The 24,378-nt window shown below is 40.8% G+C and overlaps 1 protein-coding gene across 2 annotated transcripts in view; it reads right to left on the reverse strand.

Annotated features, from left to right (window-relative positions):
• Nucleotides 1–24,378, reverse strand: part of PDCD11 (programmed cell death 11) — a 47,192-nt gene continuing 22,814 nt past the window's right edge. For both annotated transcript variants that reach the window (XM_060241720.1, XM_060241721.1), the window contains exons 13-36: nucleotides 21,359–21,610; nucleotides 20,760–20,903; nucleotides 20,024–20,218; nucleotides 19,248–19,418; nucleotides 18,908–19,127; nucleotides 18,212–18,364; nucleotides 15,631–15,746; nucleotides 14,495–15,009; nucleotides 13,293–13,355; nucleotides 12,284–12,392; nucleotides 11,359–11,448; nucleotides 10,345–10,447; nucleotides 9,424–9,601; nucleotides 9,031–9,087; nucleotides 8,181–8,303; nucleotides 7,401–7,523; nucleotides 6,904–7,057; nucleotides 6,631–6,741; nucleotides 6,397–6,534; nucleotides 5,302–5,552; nucleotides 3,521–3,689; nucleotides 2,525–2,678; nucleotides 1,236–1,401; nucleotides 1–554 (exon numbers count right to left, since the gene is read on the reverse strand). In XM_060241720.1, the coding sequence (XP_060097703.1) occupies nucleotides 383–554; nucleotides 1,236–1,401; nucleotides 2,525–2,678; nucleotides 3,521–3,689; nucleotides 5,302–5,552; nucleotides 6,397–6,534; nucleotides 6,631–6,741; nucleotides 6,904–7,057; nucleotides 7,401–7,523; nucleotides 8,181–8,303; nucleotides 9,031–9,087; nucleotides 9,424–9,601; nucleotides 10,345–10,447; nucleotides 11,359–11,448; nucleotides 12,284–12,392; nucleotides 13,293–13,355; nucleotides 14,495–15,009; nucleotides 15,631–15,746; nucleotides 18,212–18,364; nucleotides 18,908–19,127; nucleotides 19,248–19,418; nucleotides 20,024–20,218; nucleotides 20,760–20,903; nucleotides 21,359–21,610 (3,927 nt within the window). In that variant the 3' untranslated portion in view covers nucleotides 1–382. The remainder of the gene's footprint in view (nucleotides 555–1,235; nucleotides 1,402–2,524; nucleotides 2,679–3,520; nucleotides 3,690–5,301; nucleotides 5,553–6,396; nucleotides 6,535–6,630; nucleotides 6,742–6,903; nucleotides 7,058–7,400; nucleotides 7,524–8,180; nucleotides 8,304–9,030; nucleotides 9,088–9,423; nucleotides 9,602–10,344; nucleotides 10,448–11,358; nucleotides 11,449–12,283; nucleotides 12,393–13,292; nucleotides 13,356–14,494; nucleotides 15,010–15,630; nucleotides 15,747–18,211; nucleotides 18,365–18,907; nucleotides 19,128–19,247; nucleotides 19,419–20,023; nucleotides 20,219–20,759; nucleotides 20,904–21,358; nucleotides 21,611–24,378) is intronic.

The following is a 24,378-nucleotide window of genomic DNA, read 5'->3' on the forward strand; positions in this document are numbered from 1 at the left end:
TAAAGGAAAACAAACATTCTTCATCACCTTTATATAGAAAAAGAGTGTAAGCAAAAAAACTCACATAATTTTACTGCATTTAAGTAGTCTGTACACAAAATCTGTGGGCTTTCTGCATGTTATTAATTTTCTTTTAAATAAAATTATAAAGCAATTCTCATTTAAACATCATAAGAAGATAGCAAAAATACAAATATTTATAAGGCCTATGATCTTATACAGTTCCAGATAAGTCATGATGATTTTGTCCGAGGTTAACTTATTTGCTCTTGAGACCACCAGGAAGCAGAGCAAGCAGAGATGGCTTTCCTCCTCCTGACAGCTCCGCCATGCTTCTCTGCAAGCTAGCAAGCAATACTCCAAAGTCTGTCTGTTATGTGCATCAACCCTCAGAAAGATTGTTCTTGGATTCCACGTATTCCAGTGCTGCTGCCTTCACAGCTTGGACTGTTTCTGCTGTGCCATATTTCTTCTCATACTCTAGATAGCGTTTAAAGAAAAATTTCATCTTCTTTGGTGCTAGGCTGAGGTGTATTATTCGTTCAAAAACTTCCCTGTGAAAATGCATCAGACTGTTCAGAACACAGTTTTATCATAAAGTATGAACTGAATAGTCTACTCAGTTTTATTTTGGGGGGAGCATTCATTCTCTCTTTCAAAGCCCTTTGCCTCATGCAAAGATCAACATGCTGTCAGATCCTTGCTTCTGTTAATAAAAGAAAGCAGACAACCTGGATACAAAGCTTCCTTACCATCTTCAGCACCTGGTTATGAGGGAGACCCAGAAACCAGTATGGACCAAGACTGCACAAATGTGTTCACTAGAAACCGAGCCCTCCCTAGCTCAAAACGAAATAAAAACTGAAAAACAGCATGGAGAACCCTGGAAGTTTTAAATTCTCAGCACATGGGTTTTGTTCAAAAGGCTCTTACATCATCAGGGAAGGTCCTGCTTTCAGGCCTTCTTTGGTCACATCATCAAAATGATTTGCTAGAATGGTTTCCCATTGCATGTAATAGACCTAAGGTTCTTTATGCTTTCCATTAATCCAGTCCCTCACTCTGAACCCCTCTTGGTGTTGTAATACTAATCCTCCCGCATTCAAATGATCAGATCTTCCAGTCTGATGTAATTTCTCTTGAAATCAAGACCAACAGGCAATCCCTGTGTTATAACACAATTTTTTCCTGGAGGGTTCAGAAGTCTTGACTTTCTAACTCATGCTAGTACTCACCGTACTTCTTTCTGGCTGCCATGTTTTATCATCATGTCTATATAAATTGACCAGATGTCTGTGCGTTTTGGGTATGTACTCAGGGTGTTCTCAAAAATGGCCTTGCCATGTTCTGGATCTCCAAACCGGAATTCAAGCTGTGCCAGCTTTGAAATCACATCCACATCTGCAACACAGCAAACATGGATTTTTAAAACATACCTTCTAGTCATCGAACCTGAATAACATCAGAATGTTATTAGCACCAACTGTTTTAAAATGTTTTAAATTTAATTGATTTTATTATGATGATGCACTAACATGTTAGTCTCTTATTGTTTTATGATTGTTGTTATAAGCTGCCCTGAGCCTGCCTTGGTGGGGAAGGTGGGGTATAAATTTAATAAAACCTAAACATAGTAGCTGTCACTGCCTCTGGTCAGATTTTGAGGGTATTGCCATTACCTTGGCAAAGCACCATTAAACAAAGAAGTTAGGGTTCAATGCCCAGCAATTTCTCAGAGTAGTTCCCTCCATCCCTGCATTTTTGTTTAGTAAAATATGTGTTAGTAATTGTGGCTGATTTTTTTCAGTGCAGCATATGCAGTTTTTTCAGTGTAGTGACAGAGAAAGCAAGAATACATACATTAAACAACAGACAGGATGGTATCACAAGAACTGACAATAGGTAAACAGACTGGCACAGAATCAATGTGTGCTATGAAAGCACTGCTGAGATTTCTTGAGACTCTGGTAAACTCCAGATTATCTGGAGCAAACACTGAGCATAAGGAGTTAACAAAATAGAATTATCAGGAACTTCCCCCAGCCTCTGAAGTTAAACATAATTAAACTCTCATGTTTAAAATTAAAGTTACCAATTATGATTATGGTTGAGTTTTTTAGAATGTCTAGCATCATTAGTAATTATTAGCATGCACTGCCCCCCAAAAAGCAATAAGAAGCATGAAGTTCTGGTAGCTACTTGGTCCAAATAAAAATCTAAAAAAAAAAAAAAATCCACTAATACCCTCTTTTTTAAACAGGTCAACAAAAGCAACACAAAACAGTGTGCGAGCTTTTGAGTCCTTCATAAATCTACCTCAGTTTACATATTAAGGAGGGGGGAGAGAGAGATGTTCAGGCCATGTTCTGGAGGCCATTTTTCAGCTCCAGTTTGAAGAGTCATGCAATGTTAGGAGACAGGGCAGAATCAGTATCAAACATTATTGGGCCTTGTGGAAGTGTAAATTCTAGAGGGGAAGGTACAATAAGCCAACCATAAAAAGAGTAAACCAAGAAGATCTTACGTTCTTTGTCTGGCAGACACTTGAGTGCCCGTGGGAGAAGCCTGTGAGCTGCCTCTATCAGACCTCTTTTTAGGAGAAAAGTAGTATATTTCACCCACACAGACTTCTCCTGGCGAAAGCGCTTCAGCATTGTGTTGTACAGATCATCAGCTTGCTGATGGATACGAAAAAAGGGATAATTTTTAAGATGTGAAACCCACACATATCTAAAGGCAAAGAGCTGTCACTAATCATTTATGAACATAAGAAAACTGAACTAAAGAATTTAAAAATGCAATTCAAGGCAAGATCAAGACTAAAATCCAGGTCACCACCAACTCTATGTACTGGCTAGTAAATTACACATGTTCTAAATCTAGCTTCTGAGAATTTACTGATTCTCTGCTTGGATTCCCTGTCCTGTCTTCTGCCCATTTCGAAAACTATTGTTGGTTACTCTTGGGGTTTCAGGCTGACAAACAGAAAGATAAAGGGCCCTAAGAGATTCAGGCAAACAGTGACAGAAGGAACAGACATGATTTGCAAACTACTTTCTTTCGTTTTCTCCAGTACTTAGTTTAAAGTCTGTGCTCTTGAACTCCTCCCCCAAGCTTGGTTGCATTGAAAAGCCAATGTCTATCCTGGATCTGGTAAAGAAATGGTTTTTGTACATTTATATAAAATAAAAAGAAATTCTAAATCTAGCAACCAAGACAATGAAAAACTGCATGTAGTAAATTAGTGTAAACATACTGATCTAGTATCTTCTGATTGCACATTTTGTTATAAATAGACTCTAGCTAAAGCCAAATACCCAGAGGAAGGCAATACCTAGGCACTGCTTGCACAAAGCCATGTAAAGAATAAGTTTGCTACCGGTCGCAGCCTGAAGATATATCCACAATATCGTATTCCACAGGAGGAAGAAAACCCAGTCTCATTCAGTGTCATTTTCCAGCTATACAGGCTAGTAGTACAGACTCTCCACTTTAAAACACTGCTGTAACTGGGTCTCACCTTATATTTCTCAGAATCAGCATAGATGTCTGCCAACTGCTGGAAAACTTTCAGGGGCTCATTGTACTGAATGGCTCTTTCAAAGACTTTCATCAGTGCTTCTTCTGTGCCATACATGTTCTCCAGGTTCAGTAGGGCTACCCACACATTCAGCTTCTCTTGCTCTTCCCTTGGAAACAAATTGACCAAAGTTTATATTTCTTTACTGAAACAACTGATCCTAATCAACAGATCCCTATTACCCAGAAAAGGCAGGTAGTAATGTAGCCTCACAAGTTCAAAACTGCCCTCTGCCGTTGTCATTCCTAGACTTCTCTTTGGCACATATGAGCTGGGTCAGTCAGGTACATACAACCCTACCTTCCTGGTTTCCAATGACATGAACACAAAGACTGAGAATCAGACTACTGGTCTATCAAGGTCAGTATTACCTACTCCAACTCTTAGCAGGTCTCCAAGGTTTCAGATGAAGGTTCTCCATACAATTTACTGTCCAGTCTTTTAGCTGGTGATGCCAGCAACTGGTGGTTGCTGCCAGCTTTTAATTGATCTGGCAAACATCCCTTTGGCCTCCCCATCACTTCACCATCATGGTGACTCTGCTGTGTTGAAGATATCAGCCTATACGCTGTTGCTGGCTCACCATCTGTGTTTGTGATGCTGTACTGCCTTTGTCTTGAACTGTTATGTTTTTATATTGTTATGTTTTTATGATGTTTTAACTTGTAAAAGGTGTTTAAATTTCTGTTGTAAGCCGCCCTGAGCCCACTTGCAAGAAAGGGCAAGATATAAACCTAAAAATTAAATTAAATTTAAATTAAATTAAACCTGGGACCTTCTGCACACAAAACAGATGCTTTGCCACTGAGCCATGGCCTCTGCAATGACTGTCCTCAACAGCTACTCAACATCACATGGAAGCTGGCAAATCACAGTATTATGTCCCAACCAGAAACTGGGCATGTAACACTAGAAACCTTTCCCACAGAATGGATTTGGGGAGAAGCTGAGCCCAAGGGTGGGCACAGTGAGGGAGGCTATGGTAGTTCTTGCTGGGTGGAGAGAGTGAGCCAGCAATGAGCACGGGAAGCTGGGGCCCACCTGACTCAATGCTGAACCTATCAGAAAATCTTGAATGGCTGGGGGCTGGGTCGCCCAGATTACTACTTAGGGTGTCATGCCACCCCAGCTCACCATCTTTCTGGCATCAGACATTATGGATTTGGGGAGAAATGTTATTGGGACTGTAGCACATCAAGGAAGTATTCTTCTGAGCAAATTTTTAATGCAGAATTTTCCACCCAGCCCACTTGTGCTAACAAGGGAGTATGAGAGTATGTGCTATCAAGGGAGTACGGCTACCCAAAACCAACAGTAAAACATCAGCCACTTGTTGGCTTCATCTATGCAATCAGGATGAATGCTATGAAAAATCACTGTAGAACCATCTCTTTTCTTTCTCTTTACTCTGTTCAGTTCCCATACCCTTGTGCTGAAAGAGGGCCAATGCTTCATGAGTTCACATATGTGGCCCTTTTTATTTTTATACTCACCCTCTTTACAATCTATACATACACAGTGGTCTCCAGCAGTAGTTAAAATATAATAATTTTAAAATAGCTGCATAGTTTATAGAACAACTCTAAACATTAATGAAACCACAACAGAAGCAATGATGCGTGTGTCAAATGCTGTCAAATCACATTCAACTTATGGTGACCCTATGAACTAAACCTTAAATAAGCAGAAACAGCTACAGGCAAAATGGAAAGAAGATTCACCTGAAGGAAATTGTTTTGAGGGCCCTTTCAGCCACAGCTCTGGCCTTCTCTATCTCTGTCGCCTGGAGATGGAAGGCCATATATTGCAACCAAAGGATGGAGCTGTCAGGGTTGCCAAGGACCAAGCGGTCAAAATCATCTGCAGACTGGGGCTGCCGAGTAGGATCCATCAGGGCAGTTTCCAGTTTGGCAAGCTCCTTTTCTGCCTTTTGCTTCTCCAACTCCTTGTTCTGCCTTGTTGGCTTCTTTGTCTTAAAATAAAACAAGACAAGAATGAAGTAATGATTGCAATAGCAGTGATGCTACAAGATTCAATGTAAGGGGAGTAACATGCCCAATCACATGGTCACTCAAAGCTGCTCTAAGTCAGGGGTGGCCAATGGTAGCTTTCCAGATGTTTTTGCCTACAACACCCATCAGCCCCAGCCATTGGTCATGCTGGCTGGGGCTCATGGGAGTTGTGGGCAAAAAACAACTGGAGAGCTACTGTTGGCCACCCCTGCTCTAAGTGGTGGGCACTTAAAAGAGGTCATGGACTTTCTAAGAAGAGCTATGATCTGGAACAGGTGACATAGCTAACCCTTAGCTGAGGCACTTTGAACTCCAAACCCTCCTGCCACTCAAGACCAGCAATGCATACATCTATTACCTATCATCCATTACCTTGTCTGCCTTGGTTTGTGGTGCAATTAGCTAAACTGATGCAGCTTCCTACATCTCCGCATATGTGTGGAGGATGGTAACTGAAAGAAAGCTTTGGGGTAGCTGTATATACAATTGCATGTTTGTCATCATCTCATCTAAGCAACACAACTCAAGAACAAGTACAAATTTACTGATGCAAGTATCCAAAACAAAGAAGAATGTCTGCATAAAACAACTCCCAACATAATCTGAAGCTAGAGAAAGACTCTAATCCTACTTATTGTCCCAATTGTACCAAAATCTCTCACTTTCGGGGGGAAAACACACACTATCTATATACTTTTCAGGTCCGCATGGAACGCCCTAGAAGTACTAAGTTAAAGATCAGCAAATAAGATTCCAGGATGCATGTAAAGCAATGCTGAAGCAGAGTGTACTGAGATACTGCACCATCAACTGTGCATCTTCTTCGTCTTCCTCACTAGAAGAGCTGTGTTCTGTCTCTCTCAACATGGTTGTATCCAGTTCAGTTAAATCTTCCTCCCACGTAAAGCTGGTTGAAACCTTCAGCCTGGGAACTTCTCTTCTCTAATGGGAGAAAAATCAAAAGGTTTTGTATTAAATATATGCAACAAAAACACTCTAAAGAAGTCCAGATGTTCTTCCTCTTCCATAATTCTTCACCTTAGAGCTCTTTTCACATTTTTCCTCCTCTTCTTCCTCCCGACAATAGACCTCAATGCCACTATCATCTCCTTCAGTACAATGAATTCTCTTTTTTCCTTGTTTTTCTTCCTATCATTAGAAAACAAAATTTTACACTCAATTTTAAAAAGAACACTTTTATCAAACACCTTTTACGTATGTAAAAAAAATTCAAATACATGTAATGTGGTACAATTATATCCCAGACCTTCCTATCACTACTGCTACCCAGTCTCCCACCCAGACAGATACCTGTTCACATTCAGAAATTTTGCGCTTCTTTAGCTTCTTAAAGTTTGTGTCCATTTCACTGAGTGGCAAATTCAGGGACTCCGGGATAACACTCGGTTTCCCAGTGTCTTCAGGAAGAACTGAGAGCTCCACATGATTCTCTTCTTTGTTTACACTGTATAATTGTTAAAAAAAATAAAACAAAATGGTGATGGGGAAAGAATGGCAGAAAAAGAACTACTGTAAGTATGGAATCTTACATAGTGCTTTTAAAAATGTGCTAAGTACATTCCTTATCTCCTTCAACTTCACACCAACTCTGATAGGTTATTAGAATTAGCATTTTATAAATGGCAAACTCAAATATTTGACCAAACTGAAGTGGTATTTGAATCTGATTTGCTGCTTCTCCTAAACTAGACTACCTCCATGTCCCTCCATAAATGACAGAGTTTTATCTGTTCTATATCAAAGTGTTCCCATCCCAAATTCAGCAATGAATTAAACAAAACACTTACCTGAGAACTTTGGCAGTGATTAACTGTCCTGCGTGTATAAATTTTGCACAATCACATTGACCTGGCACAAAAGAATGGGTGATATATTCCAATGGGATTCGACCCACAACAGAATCAGACAATCTATTAAAAAGAAAAAGAAAAAAGGATAGGTCTGTTGTTACAGTCTCACTTCAAAAGCCAGATCATTGCAAAGCACCCCCCTCCCCAGCCAGTCCTAATGGAACCTGAACCTTGGCTTTCCATAAACCAGCAGCCAGCCTATGAAAGTAAAAAGTGAATAAACTTTTAATACTTATTTTAATTTTGTTGGGATTTTATGCTGTGAGCCGCCCTGAGCCTGCTTTGGTGGGGAGGGTGGGATATAAAATAAATAAATAAATAAATAACAACATTTCAACTACTGAATACAGTAATGTGGTAGAGATGATACAGGATAGTGGTATATTGATAGTCCTGGAGGAAGCTTGGACCACAGCTCCAGTTAACCCCAAATGGCTCTACACTCTTGATGGGCTGAAGGACAGAGCCAACGAACTCCAGAAACAAAGATCCTACTTCCTTCCAATGCTAAAAAATATTTTTCAGATATAAGAACTACAGGGAACCTGAGAAGAAAAAAAAAAAACCCAGAGTGAAGTAATTTGGGGCACTGGATTTAGCCTGGAACTGGAACCTGCAAACATTTCACAATTTCTTCTGCGTATAGAATATGCCTAGTTAGTATGTGCATTTTTCTAAAAAGAGAATTCATTTTTATGACCAGCATACTAAACTCACCCAAGGAAGATACTGGATGGTGTCACAGAGCTGACATAGCCTCTGATGAGTTTACCTTTCTGAACATTATCAAGGCTCGTGATTTCTGCATCTTCCACTTTACCATGGCTCTTGGGATTAACCCTATAAAAGAGAGAGATAGAATGAAATGCCCTCCTGCTGGCCAGGCAAAGTAAATCTGAACCTCTGAAAAACATCAAGCAACACAACTGGCCACAGCAGCCCAAAATTCCCATGCCTGCAAGTGTATCATAATAGAAAATCAAATTTCTGGAATCCTATTTCTACTTACACATTAATAAAATAATGTTTGGCTTTCCTGGCTGTGCAGAAAAGCTTATACAATTAAGATAGCATAGGAAATATAAGCAGGACTGCTTTGCTTTCGTCTGTATCTGTTCCAAACTTAAAAGCTGGAACAGAAAAGAAAAAATAAGAACGAAGCAAATTTACACATCTCATTTGCAGGATCAGATCCAAATGAATTTGTGCTGCTGCAGTTCTAGTCCAAATGGTAGGTTTCTTCCCTATAGGGCTGCTAGCCTCCAGGTGGGACCAGGAATTCTCCTAGAAACTGATCTCCAGACTACAAAGATCAGATCCCCTGGAGACAAGAGGCAGCTTCAGAGGGTGGACTCTATGGCATCACATCCCTCCTGAACTCCTTCTCCTTCCCAAACTCTGCCATTCTCAGGCTCTACCCCCAAATCTTCAAGAATTTCCCACTTCCCTGACCCAGCAATTTATTTTAATTTTGAATACTTGTTTAAAAAAAAGGATGCCAATTTTTAAAAATTTACTTCACTTCACTTCTGCTAGTCTATATTTAGCATGCAACTTAATTCCTTACCTGGACTGCCGGAGGGACACTTCTGTTATATTATGATCATTGGAAAGAACATAACATCTGTAAATACCAAACAGAAGAATATGGCAATTTTATCCAGAGTGAGGAGGAGAAAATAAAGGCTATTTATGTGTCCATTTTACAATACAGGAAACCAAACACGAAAGAACTTTTAGTTTAGGGAAATAAATTTGGGGGGGGGGGGGGGACAGAATCTGAGGGACACTCAACAGAGAACTTGAATACATACAAGGACGTTATCTTCTGAACAAACTTAGCTTTAAACCTTTTCATTGTTAGACAGCACTCACTCTGAAAAGCAGCATAAAATTCTCCATGTGTGTATAGAATATTTAAAGGGAAGATCATGATAGTGATTTCGCAGAAATGTCTTACTTGACAAGTTGTCCCATGCTGAAACCTTCTAGTGGCTGCTCAACAAATGAATCACTCAAGTGGAAAAGGCTAGCTTTGCCAGTCTTTCCAAAGGGAAGCATGATAGACAGGCCAACATGTGGAATCACCTTTTTGACATAGCCTAGGATGATGGTTCCGTTCTCCAGAGAATGAACTCCTGCTCAGAAAATGAAGAGATTAAAGTTCTCAGACACAATATACCAAAGTCTTCGTACATTTGATCCTCCTGAGGCCTATGTGAAACAATGGTGACATCAGGGGGTTTGGCCTAATATGCAAATGAGTTCCTGCTGGGCTTTTTCTACCAAAAAAGTCCTACTCATATCCTAAGGCTGTTACTTCCACTTACAAATATAACACAGGGAACCCAACTTCACTGGTTCAGAAAGATGGATTGTATAAAATTCCCAAGAGTAAGACTCTTCTTGCCTGGTATACAAATATCAACAGATGTATTGCTTATAACAACAAAAATGTGAAGAGTCACTACTTATTCAGTGCCCCTTTCTAGCTTAACCTGTTTTCATCTCAGTTTCACCCACTGATTGTGTAAAACAAACCCTTCTCAACTTGACCAGTGGCTACAAATGGATAGAATATTTCCTGATTCACTTATCATGTAACAGATCCAGAGCTCTGTTAGAACTCTAATATGCATATGGAGTTCCTATCTAATATAGGCATCCCCAAACAGGGATAATATAGATGGGTACACTGAGCTGACACTGCAGTGAATGGGAAACCCTTTTGGGCCAGGAAGCTCACTGTGACAACTGAAACTTGTCATGCACAAGAAAACTCTGCATTAAGATGGCAGAATATATGTTGGAAGTGCCATTCTAATGACTAGGCAAACAATTCATAACACAGGGGACTTGTTTGATGCTTTTAAAATCATACCTGTCAGTGACAGCCAGAGCTTGGTTTTAGTGATATCAGAGCCTACCACTGTTGCAGTCAAAGCTTGCCCATTTTTGAAGTACTTTTCTGCATGTTTTGAGACCTGAGGAGAGAGAAAGGTTTTATTACCAACAGAAAAGCCTAATTCAATGGCTGGTTACATCTCTGAATTAGAATTATTCCTGTATCCATAGCAGTAGTATGTTTAAAGCCCTATATGGCCGAGGACCTGCCTACCTTAGGGACCGCCTCTCTCCATATGTTCCCCAGAGAGCGCTGAGATCCAGCTCCCAAAGTCTCCTAAAAACCCCTGGACCAAAGGAGGCCAAACTGAAAGTAACGAGGGAGCAGGCCTTCTCAATAATGGCTCCCCACTGGTGGAATCAGCTACCGGAGGAAGTGCGAGCCCTGCGGGACTTTAACCAGTTCCGCAGGGCTTGCAAAACTACCCTCTTTCAACAAGCCTATAAGGAACCCTGAAAGTGACATCTAGCCATCTGGATATATATCTCACTGAATGTAGCACCTCTAATTTATTGTGGTTTTTAAAATTTTATGTAACTGTTTTAACTGTATTTATTAACTATATTTTATCATATGAATTGTATAATAATCATGGTACACACCATGTCTTGTTAGCCGCCCTGAGCCTGCCTCGGCAGGGAGGGCGGGATATAAATAAAATATTATTATTATTATTATTATTATTATTATTATTATTATTATTATTATTATTATTATTATTATTATTATTATTATTATTATTATTATTATTATTATTATATTTTCCCCCATTAAAATTCATTTGTTTTAGCCCAGTTTTCCAGCTTGTCAAAATCATCCTGTATCCTGACTCTGTCTTCTACTGCATTTGCTACCCCCCCCCATTTAGTATAATTTGCAAATGTAATAAGCATTCCCTCTATTCCTTTATTCAAATCATTTATAAATATACTAAAGAAAACATTTTTGAAGTATTTTTCTGCATGTTTTGGGACATCAGTGATTTTTCACCTTGGTGTTAGGCGAAAGGAGCAGGTCTTGAACTCTCCCTCTAACACTAGCAGTAACGTCCACCTCCAGCCATTTCTTTACGGTGTTGTACTGGGAACAGAAGCCACAGGAGAGAAGACATCACATTTCATTATTCTACTGGGAAAAGGCACATTATAACATTCAGGTTTCCACCGGGAACACTGCCGCCTTCCACGACATACTGTTGCTGATCTAAAGGTTCATGTTCTCTTAAAAATGAACGTCAGAGAGAGAATCCAACATGATAGTGCTGAAGTCAGATTCATCAAGAAATGTAGCATTCTCTCTGTCCACAAGGCTTGAATAGGGTGCTAAATTTTGTTAGTCTTTAAGGTGGCACTGGACTTCCATTTATCTTTGCAGCAACAGACTAACATGGCTACCCTGTGGATTTATTATGCATTTATTAGAATTAAGTCTGAAAATTCACTGAAGCATTTCACCATTAACACACCTCCCACCTCGCAAACATGAATCTAAAAAGTAAAATTAGGAAAGCGATCTACAACTTAAAGAAATAATTGGAGACTACTTAGGAAAAGAATTTCCAGTCATGTATCTATTGTATTTTGTAGGCGTGTGTGTGTGTGTGTGTGTGTGTGTATGCGCAAGTGTGCCTGGTCTACTGGCAACTCCTACTGGGACATGGAGGATGTTCAGAGAAGTGGGTGGATACAACCTGCTTCTGCCTACCACTCCTGGTATTCCACGGAGGTCTCCCTTTCAAGTACTTGCCAGGGTCAGCCCTGCTTAGCTTCCAAGATCTGAAGAGATCAGGTTTGCTTGGGCTATCCAAGTCAGGGCAACTATCTATTATATTAACTTTCTGAATCTAAAATGCCAACTGGCTTAAGTGCAAAAAACAAACAAAATTTGTTGGGTTCTTAGCAGTTTCAGGCCTCACCTTCTTAACAAAGCATGTTACCATCTGCCCGGGCTTGAAAGATTTTAATCTCTCTTCTGTGTCAAAGTCTTCAGGGCACAAGGTTGTGTTGCTTTCTCCTTTCAGTTCCCTGGTTATAACAGGAGGTGAAGCAGTTATGCCTGTATGTTAAGCATTATAAATATAGTGGGAAGCATGAGGCTTCATTTTTCTATTTTACTTCTCTCCTTAAACAAAATGCACTGTCTGTACTCATGCTGCAATCAAAACCAAGGAACATAATGCACTATCAGGAAGAGATTGGATTTATACCCTGCTCTTCACTTGGGAGGCTCACAGCAGCTTATAATCTCCTTTCCCTTCCCCTCCCCACAACAAACACCCTGTGAGGTAGAAAGGGCTGAGAGAGCTCTGAGAGAACTGTGGTTGACCCAAGGTCACCTAGCAGCTGCATGTGGAGGAGTGGGGAATCAAACCTGGTTCTCCCAGATAAGAGTCTGCACACTTAACCATTACACTAAACTGGCTCTCATATTGCAGGCCTACCAAATTCTTAATTACACAAGAATGGAATTCTTATAATGTTTGCATAGATTAAAGTAATGGTATGTGGCAGCAATATTTGAATTCTGCAAAATAATGAACACTAGGAATGTTTGGAACAGTAGGAATGTTTGGGGTAGCTGGATGTATGCTGAGAAGAACAGCAGTTCAGAATTCATTGTCTAGCCTTCTCCCAATATTTCTAGCCCAAGCATTCTCCAGGTGAATCAGCTTTTCCTGATCACAATTCCTCTGTTCACTGTTTACCACTATCTCAGCCTCTACAACGCCCCCCACCAAACTATATTCTATGTTTGGATCTGATATAATTTTGTCTAATACATTCTCTTCATACAATTTGGGATTCTAGACACAAAAATCAAAACATATACCTGGCATTCAGATAAATAACAAGAATTTAGGCATTTAACAGTTAGAAAAATTCACACACACCCATCCAAAACAGAACATTTAAAAGTTTCCTTACCTTGGCCGGACACTGAGCTCTGGGATGGTCTGGGTGAAGTATGGATGGGAGATGGGCAGATACCTGGAACATTAAGAAACAGACTTAGCACTTGATCCTTGCTTTACCCAACACAGTATGAAATCAGCACTTTATCCTCTTACACAACAACTAAAAGCAAAATCCAGACACTAAATTATTTTTGACTAAGGCAACCTATTTCCTTGGTAGGCTGCTTCAGCAATATTAAGTCAGTTTCCTGAGAAAAGACAATGAGCTTTACTCTTGCAATTTTAGACAAATTTTCTACCTCAGACCAGGAGTGAAAAGATATTGCACCAAGAAGCAAATGCCTGCAAAGTCTACTCCCTTCAGATGGAGAAACCATCCTCTGACCACTTAAGGCTTTGTTTTCCAAGCACCCAAACACTTAGTTCCAGTTCCTCACAAATGTAGTGATAACCTGTCAATGAATTTAAGAAGGTCTATATACATGAATACCAACCCACATCTTGGCTCTCATTAAGAATGGGCAATACATGGCACTTAGCGGACTTTTATGTGGTCTGGAGGAACTTGCTGAAATTTGGCTGTTTTGATTTCTTTCTTTAAATCACACTCACATTTAATGTTTAGGGAGATAATTTTTCAACATTTTAGGCAACATTTGTCAAAGGTCACATAACAGGAAGTTATTTCTAAAACACAGGCATTAAATCTTGTTTATGTAAATAACACGTAAGCATTTGCCACAGGCAACAGAGTACCAACTGAGCTGTGATCAGGGATGGAATTCTAGCAGGAGCTCCTTTGCATATTAGGCCACACACCCCTGATGTAGCCAATACTCCAAGAGCTTACAAGGGTCTTTTTTGTAAGCTCTTGGAGGATTGCCTACATCAGGGGCGTATGTCCTAAAATGCAAAGGAGTTCCTGCTAGAATTCTACCCCTAGCTGTGATCATTTAGCTTCTAACAGGTTTCTAAGTTTGTCCTCTTCTGCTCTGTAGGGAAAGGAGCAGGTATTTAGATTAGAACAAAATTAGGCTATGCTGCACTTATGATCTGAACTAGCCACATTATAAACAGAGGCACAAAGGCCTCTGCCTCTCTATAGGCAACAAAGATGAAAAAATTACAGCACAATGTTGTAACAAGCACAGTGATATAGAAAAGCTTAAAAAAACAGCTATGAGAAAACAAAATATAAGAAAAGTTTGTTACCTGTGAGTTTTAACATCTCGACCCCCAATGACGCGAGCTGTCACCTTCTGTCCAACCTTTAGCTTTGATGTGGGAAAGGTGTCTATTGGAACGTCATCCAAGATCTGGGATGCATGAATGTTGCCTATTAGCTTATCATCAAGTGCCACAAGGACAAAGGTGGGTTTGACTGACTTCACAGTTCCTGTGACCATATCTCCCAAGGACAGAGAATGTTTTATCACAACTGATATTTCCTCTGGTGTCTTGGACTCCTGTTGTAACTTGATCATGTTCCTTCTCTTCTTTGGACTTTGGACAGCAAGCAAAAATCCATGATCGCCTGTCTCTATGGTCTTCAGAATCACCATGACTGACTGCCCCACCTTCATTTTTTCAGAATCAAATTGGAATGTATCATTGAAGTGGGAAGTCAAAGGGATGGCAATCAATTGACCTGTTTCTACCAAGGAAGCAACTGCATACTCTGAAGTCACATGCTGCACCACAGCTGGATGCTGTGATTCTGCTGTTAACTGGAAAAGAGAGAGGCAATGACTTTCAGAGAGTCACAGAAAACAAGAGTTTGCTACTGACTGCAGGGATCCAAGGATCCTGAGACATAAACCATACATTTGAAGCATTATTGCAAGATATTTCTATTCCACCTGTGAATCCTTCACAAATTTCCTAGAGAAAACTGGTAAATTATTTCAATTTCCCAAGACCCAGCTTTTATCATTTTTATGCCCATTCTTACTGAAGGCTGCAAAAAGAAATCACATGATTTCTAGGCACCAGCATCAAATGTTTAGGGTACCAGTGTAATAATGTCTAGGGAGTTTTAAAAATTTGGCAAGATTCCCACCCCCCAAGCCCATTAAAAAATTTAAACTGTTCTTCCCAGTGGACAAACAGTACTGAAGATGGTGCTGTCTAAAATCATTTAGAGCTTTTCCTTCCTTCTAGGTTGCAGGAAGAGAACAATGTTCTATCTTACACCCTATACATTTGGACATTTGAAGGATATTAGCATGCTTTCTAGTCCTCCCCTGCTACTGCCAATGCATGTTAGATAGTATTACTATGTTTCTTTCATCAATTAAGCATACATGCAGTCAGCATCATCCACGTAAGGCAATTCAATTTAACCATACCGTCTTTTGTTTTGGGGAAAGAAGCTCTTCTCGAAGAGAAACATAGACCTTTGACTTCAAGAAATCCATGTGAAGAATCACAGCTCTTGCTTGGTCACCTATAACAATTTTCTTGCCTTGGAAAGCAAACATGGACGAGAAAAAAGTATCTGATATTATTGAGTGTCCCGATCAAGACCCTGAAAGAGAGCTAATTCACATCAAACAGCAACATCAGTAGCACATTTTGTTTTCCATCAAGTCACAGCTGACTTATAGTGAACCTGTGGGGTGGAAAGAGATGTTCAGAGTTGATTTGTCATTGCCTGTCTCTGCATCGCAACCCTAGATTTCCTTGGTAGTCCCCCATCTAAACACTATTCAGGCCAACCCCGCTTAGAAAATTGCAATACTTTGCAATAAAAAATAGTATAAAACATTAAAAACCCAGAAATACAACAGTAGCACATTAACTCAAATTAAATCTCAGCCCCACTAATGCTTTACTGACTCTGTTGTGGTGGAAAGTGCCATCAAGACACAACCAATTTATGACTCCCCTCATGGGGTTTTCAAGACAAGAGATGAACTGAGATGGTTTGCCACTGCAACAGCCATGTGCCTTAGCCAGGCTTCTTCTTTGATTGTCTGAAGACCTACGCTGCTGATCCATTCTCAAAAAAACCACTGTAAATTAAATAAATCTTGTTTTTTATATACAACGGCTTCAGTGATCTCCATGTTCTTCTTGCTCACCATAAAACGTACTTCAAGGCAAGTGAACCCAAAACCTTGTTAACCTAAGAATGTCTTGTAACTGAAGGAAAGGTTTATCTAAACAAACCTGGTTCCCCAAAATCATAAGAGGCTGCACAGGCCCCCTCGATTCCAAGAAAGGCCCTGTCATAGTTGACAACTGGGTTTGTTGCAAAGTCTAGTTCTGGGTTTTATGTCGCTATAAGGTGGACTGCTGCTAAGCAGCTGCTTTAGATCAGAGAGGGGAAAATGTAAGGTCTATCGTCCAAGCCTGTTAGGAAAAAGTTACTTTCCAGGATGGGCAGTAGATCATTGAGGATACACTTGGACCTTTTAGCTAGGAAGCACATATTTTCAAATATAAATGAATGTTCATCGTGTAGTTGCACAGTAGCCTCCGTATCTCCACATGTGCCAACTACAGCCTTAAAAGTTGCTGCTTATTGGTCCTAGACATTGACTAGAGTCCTTACTTTTTATATAGCAGCTTCTATGCTATGGAACAGGTTCCCCATGGTGGTGAGAGGGGTACTATACTTAGAAGGTTTTAGGAGGTGCTATAAGGTTCTCTTATTGACTTGGACTTTTAATGGGTATAAGCAGCAGGCTTTTTGTTGGGGGAGAAGTTAATTGGGGGTTTATTGTATTTTGGTTTTAAAATTTGGAGGTGTAAGCCAAGCCACCTTCAGTTGCAATAGAAAATCAGAGTGTGTGTGTGTGTGTTATAAAATAAGTTAACAGACTGTGTGGAACAATTGTGATGCAGAAGCTGTTGAAATCCTGATGGAATTTACAGTTTGTTTTTCATGGGTCTATGAAGGTATCATTGACGTATCTCAAGGAGAGGCATTTGGGGACAGGGAGCGATAAAGCATTACTGGCATATTGTGGAACCCCAACAATACTTATGGCAGTGCATTAACCTGAAGATACTATCTGTCCCCAGATGTCAAGTGATTTACAAAATTTATTTATTTCAGTATTTACATTCTGGCTTTCTCTCCAAAGGAATGCAAAGCAACTTACAACCAACCTGTGGTTAAGGACAAAGTATGATAGCTGGGTATGGGGTAGAACTGTTGGGAATGGTATTCTTGATGACTTGCAGTTAGTCTTTGCAGGAGATTTTCTTATCTAGATTCTTGACCTCCTTGGTGCCATTATAGTATTCTTTGAAAAATTATCAACGGATTATAGGGGGTTTTCTCCCCTGAAGGACAATGTTAACTTACAAATAAATGGGAGCTCTGATAGTATATAGGGCTTGAGGATGGAGCCTACATCTATAAAGACATCCCTGTGTTGTGGTAGAGCGCAAAATCAGAGGAACTTGGATTGTTTGATTTTTTTTTCTGAATAGCTCAAAGATGATTCCTGGTTGAGGCGCCTTTGGTTTCCTGGATACCTCCCTGGGAGACAAGGATAGACCACAGAGTATGCATAGCCTAAGAGGGCTGCCTTCATAAAAGGATGGTGAGTGGCCTGGGATGAAGCACTAGCCTCTCTCCCCTGAGGCTGAAGAAGAGAGCTATGGGGAAGACAGCCAAGCAAGGTGTCACATTTAGCACCCTTCCCTTCCATTTTGAGGCCATACACTCTCCTTGGAGGACACAGTCCCAAGAAGGAGGTCCTAAATGTCATTATGAACAAGCTGCACAACAACCTCTCCAATCTGTTAGTCCTTAAAGTACCACAAGACTTGTTTTTTGCTTTTTTTGCTGAAACAGGCTAAAAGTACAAGTCCTCTGGAATCCTTTATAATCAGGAATCTGTTTACTTCTTGACAAACAAAATTTAAGACAGCAAAAGAAAGAAAGAAAGAAAAAGACCACAAAATATATCCTACCTCCAAGATGTCTGTGAGTGGCCTCAATGGTCAACCCAGAAGCACATATGCCACTGAAAAGTGCTGAACCATCTGCCTTGACTTCTTGAACCACCAGCTGCAGCTTCTGCCCAAGTTTTAATTCACAGAGTTTCTGGGCTACACTGGAATCATCTGAAGAAGTGGTAAGACAGATTTATGACATCTGCAGTTACAGTTTTCAATATGAAGTACAGAAAGTCCAAGTAAGGCATCCTGAAGAATTAAATGTCCTTAGCATTACTGGAATCCAGTACTTAGCATTATTGAAATGCCTTTAAAAGGCATTTGCTTTTAAAGATCCAGCAAGTTCACAATTTTTAATGTCAATTTGAGAATTCTTTCAAAGAGGACAGGGTGGGAGGCAATATGTCTTTTGATACGTTTAAATTCATAACAAATGAGCCACTGTCACCAACTGAAAACCTGCCAGTCAGGAAGCTTTATCTTCACAACTGGTGAAACAGTAAACAAAACCCACAGAGCAATTACGAAGACCAAAGTATCATATCAACGTAACTAGGGGTTCACCTGAGACAGAAACCATAACTAGACCCAAAAAATTTCACAAAAAATTCTGAAAATTTCACTACTTGTATCCCAGAACTAGATTCCTTCTAACATGAATCTTGCAAGTCATACTTCTTAGCTCCATCCCATGTCAGCCAAGCCTTTTACCTCTTTTGCTCATAATACTCTTGATCTCCTGCAGCTCCTTGAAGTACTGGAACAACAAGGAGAAGCTCTCAGAAACAGAATCTTCGGAGGAGCAGTCAGACACCTTCAGGGACAGCAGGAAACGCTGCTTCTCTTCATCAATGCTGGTCACCTTGGCCATCACAGTCTGACCAATCACAAAGTGATCCCTGGTATCTGTCACAAATTTATCACTCATTGCCTATACAGATTAGGAGACAGAGCAACATGCTATTACTTTGGCAGCCCTTTCAAGTTCTTTCAACTCATGTGTATATCAATATTTGCAAAACAAATCAACGTTCAGTACAACCCAACTTACTGATTTGGGTGCTAGCCCCGTCAAACCATATGGGAACTCCACAAACACACCATATGGCATAATGTTTCTCACATAACCCATCAGCAGCAATCCAGGCTGAATGTCAGAGAAGTTCTTCACTGCATGATCCCCCTCTAGAGCAGAAATGATTGCAGGCTTCCTGCTCAAGGTCTAAACAATATGTCAAGGTATAGAACAGGGAAACAACAATTCTGAAAGCTTTTGTACTTGGTGACCCAAAGTTAGACATCCTTTAAAAGTTTATCAAGACAGAAAGAAAGGTAAACAAATTTGATGGACCATATTGTGCCATGTGAAGAAAGCACACAAATCCAACACCCACCTTCAGATAGACCCACAAAATCTAGCTACTCTCAAACTTTGATAGCCAAAGAATTAAGGACATTGTTCATTTCTACCATTTTTCCCACCTAGTTTCTCTCTTTCAAACTGCTGGAATTAGAAAGGCTTTGAAATATTTTCTACACTTAACTTCAGTTCCTCAAAATGTACAAGAATTAACAGTTGATGAAAAAAACCCAAAATTTGGAGCATTTGAAGCCTAGCAGGAAACAGCTCTAGTCACAATGCGGACCTAGATAAAAATTACATATAATTCATTTTAATAGTACGTGCAGTATACACAGACTCTTGTAAGATATGACATGTATAAGGTCACTGATAAGGAAGTAAGACAGGAAATAAATGTGCAAAGTTCAGACCAAAAAACCTGAAAATGATTGAATCAAACTCTTGACACAGATTAAAAAGGATACAATATGGCCTCCCTTGTCATGAAGGCAAACAACATTGTGCAGGGTTTCATTGCCTTTGAGCCAATGCCACCACAGTCTACAATTGGTCACATAGTCAGAGAGTTGCATTGTGGGAAGATAGGCAGAAACATCATCTGGAAAGATTTTAACTTCTAGGCCACTTTCATTCTTCTTTAGAATTTTCACATTAGCAACCTGAGCAAAAGACAAATGATTGGAGAGGTTTTAAATGCACTTGGAGAAATGTCACTCTGTCACTCTGCCATGTTCTCTCAAACGCAGGTGGGTTTACAATATAAAATGCAATTATCTCTAGCTTCTTTAGGCTTCAGGTCTAGATCCTAGGAGAAACTGCTCTGATGTGAGGAACATATAAGGTTAGAAGAGATTTTTTGTACTAAAAGAAACTATTCTATGGTAAAGTAATAGAGTAGGTGAGATCAAAGTACATCATCCATTCCTAAGGTGTGTCAATCCATTTCTGACAGACAAAACATTCACTGAAACCCCAAGATATACTCAATGAGTGAGAAATGCTTGGCAATTCATACAAAGAAACACAGCACACTTCAGGGGGGAAAAAGTGCATGGCAGAATTCTCGACATTCAAATGACTAACATCCTAAATACTAAGAAAACACACCTAAGCTGTTTTGCTAGTCTCCGCTTCCTACCAAATGATATTCAGAAGTCCATACCCACAGAAGAAGGAGGGGAAATCTTTCAAAATAAATACCTGTCCAGTTTTATATGTCACTTCTCGCTTCTTTGCAACCTCTTCCACTATAGAGTCCTCAACAAGAACATTATCAGTTAATTTGAATGAGAGCAGTAGTCTCTCTTGCTCGGGCTCACACTTTAAGACAATCACCTTGACCACCTAGTTGACAAAAAAGGAGATTAAAAACAAGATTAATATCACTAGGATATTGACATTCAGACTTACAGGCAGGTCGACCCTCACACTATGAATGTAGTCAGGGCTTTTTTTGAGCAGGAATGCAGTTCCGGCTGGCTTGGTGTCAGGGACTGTGGCCTAATATGCAAACAAGTTCCTGCTGGGCTTTCTCTACAAAAAAAGCCCTGGATGTAGTATAAAACATGCAGGGTTCCTAGCTTTCTCTTAACTTTCTATTGATTTATTTAGGTCATTATATTCATATTTCTGATAATTTTAGTCTGCATATATTATATGAGTTATATATGAGCAAAAAAAAGAGAAAAAAAGAATCAATATTCTCTAATAGTTAACTGTAGGCACATTAAGGATAACATGTAAAACTGGAGAAGTTATAATGGATCTTGAGATGCTCTTAACATTTAGTTAGTGCTTACCTGGCCTTCATAGAAAGCTTCCTGAGGAACAGTAATGGGCGCCAAACCAAGCTCATTCTTGGGGACCAGACCTTTTATGTCATTGTAGAACTTCACAATACAGCCAAACTCCCTAGCACACACAACAAATCCATGGGTAACTAGACCTGGCTTTGCATCTTCATAGCTAGCAAGAATAGGGAGTTTAGAAGTGACAAGACTTTTCTTAAGTGTCAGAATAAGCATCTTTGTGTCAGGATTGCAAGCAAGCACCTGAAAGAGAAAGAAACCAGAATGATGCATGTGGAGTAAAAAAACGCACCAAACTTGTGATTTGAAGCAAGAAGAGATTAAACCTCATTCAAATAATGGTATTAGTCTAAACACAGCTAGAAAAAAAGGTGACTGGAGATCAGAACAGAATAACAGAACCACAGAGTCGGAAGGGGCCATACAGGGCATCTAGTCCAACATGCTGCTCAATGCAAGATCAGTCTAGAGCATCCCTGTCAAGTGTTTGTCCAGTTGCTGCTTAATGGAACCATAGAGACAGCTTCATTATTGAGCTCCTTATAATATAATTTATTTAGTGCATTTTTACCCTACCTTTCTTCCACAGAGCTGATGGTGCCATATGTTCTTCCCTCCTCCACTTTATCCTCATGACAATCTGGTGAGGTAGGCTAGGTTGAACATGTGTGACTGCCCAGATCTTAACCTAATTCTCTAACTACTACATATCCAATGCAAAAACACTGAAAGTAACCACCAGTGTTTCATAGCATTTAAACGATGAAACATCCTGTGTGACTGTTGTTCACTTAAATATTTAGGCGATAAGGCAGAAGTCATTCTGTCTCTTTTTTGGGGGGACGGGGGTATTTTGTATTTTTATGGGTATGTGTGCATCTGGAAGTCATGTCAACCTCTGGTGACTGACACCTACTGGGGGCCTGGAGGATATTTAGAGAGGTGGCTGATAGGGATGTGCATTCGGTTCGGCCGAACCGTATTTACAGCCGAATCACCACTGATTCGGCTGTATACGGAATAGGCTGCAGCCAATCCCCATAGGCGCCCATTATACGGCAGCCAAATACGGCTCGCCGTATACTTACGAATGGCTATTCGGAAGTATATGACTGTCAATTCAAAAGGCGGGAAAGTAGCTTCTGCAGCCTCAAAGGAGCTGCTTGCCTACTTTCCCGCCTTTAGTTGCCTTTTCCCGCCTCTCCCATAGCCTCCCTGGGATCAGGGAGGGGGGGAGGGGGAAGAGGAGCCCCAGCAGCCAATCCAAAGCATGCATTTGCAAAATGCATTGCAAATGCATGCTTTGCAGGGCTTTTTAAGGAGTCTTCCTTCCTGGCTGGACTCCTCCATTGCTGCTGTGTGTGAGAGATTGTGCTGCTGCTGGCTGGCCCTTGGCTTCAGCTGCTGCCTGCTGCTCTCTCACTCAGCCTTACCAGACTTCCCCTGGACTAGAGAAGACAAGGTAAGACAGTCTTGGGGTTCTTGTTTTTATTTATTGTTGGTAAAAGGACTTTTTAAGACTTAGAGTCCCTTTACTTATCCAGATTTGGGTGGTGGTGGTGGTGGGGTAGCTTATTTGGGGTTAGGGGTTTCTGCTTGGGGAGGGGGCCTGGGGTGGGGGGGTTGCCAATTTGCCCATATCTAATTTAGTGAGAGGACTTTTAAAAGTGCAGTGTCCTTTTACTTCTCCTGATTTGGGTGACTTGGATTTCTTGGGGTTAGGGTGAAGGGTTTTTTGGGGGGGGAGGGGTTGGCAAAGTTCCTGTATTGTTAAAAGTTAATTTTTTTACTGTTTTAAAAGTATTCAGTGTTTGATTTGTTGCTGCTGTGTTGTGCTGCTGCTGTTACTCTTCTCTTCGGGTTCTTGGGGGGGGGGTGTGCTGTTTGGCCTAATTTCCATTGTTTAAAAGGCCACTTTTGTCCCCCTTTTCCTGGTTCTGGTTTTAGGGGGGGGGGGTGTTGTTGACTGATTTGGCCTGAGCTTTCTTGTTGGTGAAAAGGCCACTTTTTTAACACTTGGCCTTTTGTGATTCTGCTGGTTTTGTTTTGGTTTTTTTAAATTACCTCTGGTTGGTGTGGGGGTTGGTGAGGGTGTGTGTGGGCTGTGTGGGCTGGGTCACTTTCTTGTTTTTATAGAGTAGATTATGTGTTCTGTGGCAGGGAAGCTGGCACCTGGGTGAGAGACCCAGAACCAGCAGGCTTGTTGTGGTTGGCCAGCTCTCCCCGTGTTGTTTGGGGCAGGGCTGGAGAGCTGGCATCTGTAGATTGTGTGTTCTGTGGCAGGGAAGCTGGCACCTGGGTGAGAGACCCAGAACCAGCAGGCTTGTTGTGGTTGGCCAGCTCTCCCCATGTTGTTTGGTGCAGGGCTGGAGAGCTGGCATCTGTAGATTGTGTGTTCTGTGGCAGGGAAGCTGGCACCTGGGTGAGAGACCCAGAACCAGCAGGCTTGTTGTGGTTAGCCAGCTCTCCCCGTGTTGTTTGGGGCAGGGCTGGAGAGCTGGCATCTGGGTTTGCTGCAGCCAGGTCTGCAGAGCAGACCTTGAGCAGATTGTGTTTTGTGTGGCAGTGACGTTGGCAACTGGGTTTATATTGCTTCCAGGCCTGCAGGGTTCATTGATTTCAATGGCCCATAGGGTATAATGATGGAATAGGGGCACCCTCTTTGGGTGCCCCTGGAATGGGATCCCCTGGCCCAATCTTTTTGGGACTCGGGGGGGTTGGAGGGGAGAGTCCCCTGCAGGTCCCCTGCAAATTTGGAGGCTCTCCCTCAAACCCCCTCCCCTCCATGCGGCTTCAAGTATACCCTATTTGCCATTGATTTCAATGGCCCATAGGGTATAATAGGGCCGTATATTCGGTAATAGCCGCGCATCTACCGTATATGCGGCTATTCCGAATGCGGTATTCAGGAGTATACGGGGATTCCGAATTTTTTCCCCCGTATACTTCCGAATCCGTGTAAAACCGAATTTTTTTTTTTTTGCACATCCCTAGTGGCTGAATAGAGCTCG

The sequence above is a fragment of the Heteronotia binoei genome, chromosome 6 (assembly GCF_032191835.1).
Source record: "Heteronotia binoei isolate CCM8104 ecotype False Entrance Well chromosome 6, APGP_CSIRO_Hbin_v1, whole genome shotgun sequence".
Lineage (NCBI taxonomy): Eukaryota > Metazoa > Chordata > Lepidosauria > Squamata > Gekkonidae > Heteronotia > Heteronotia binoei.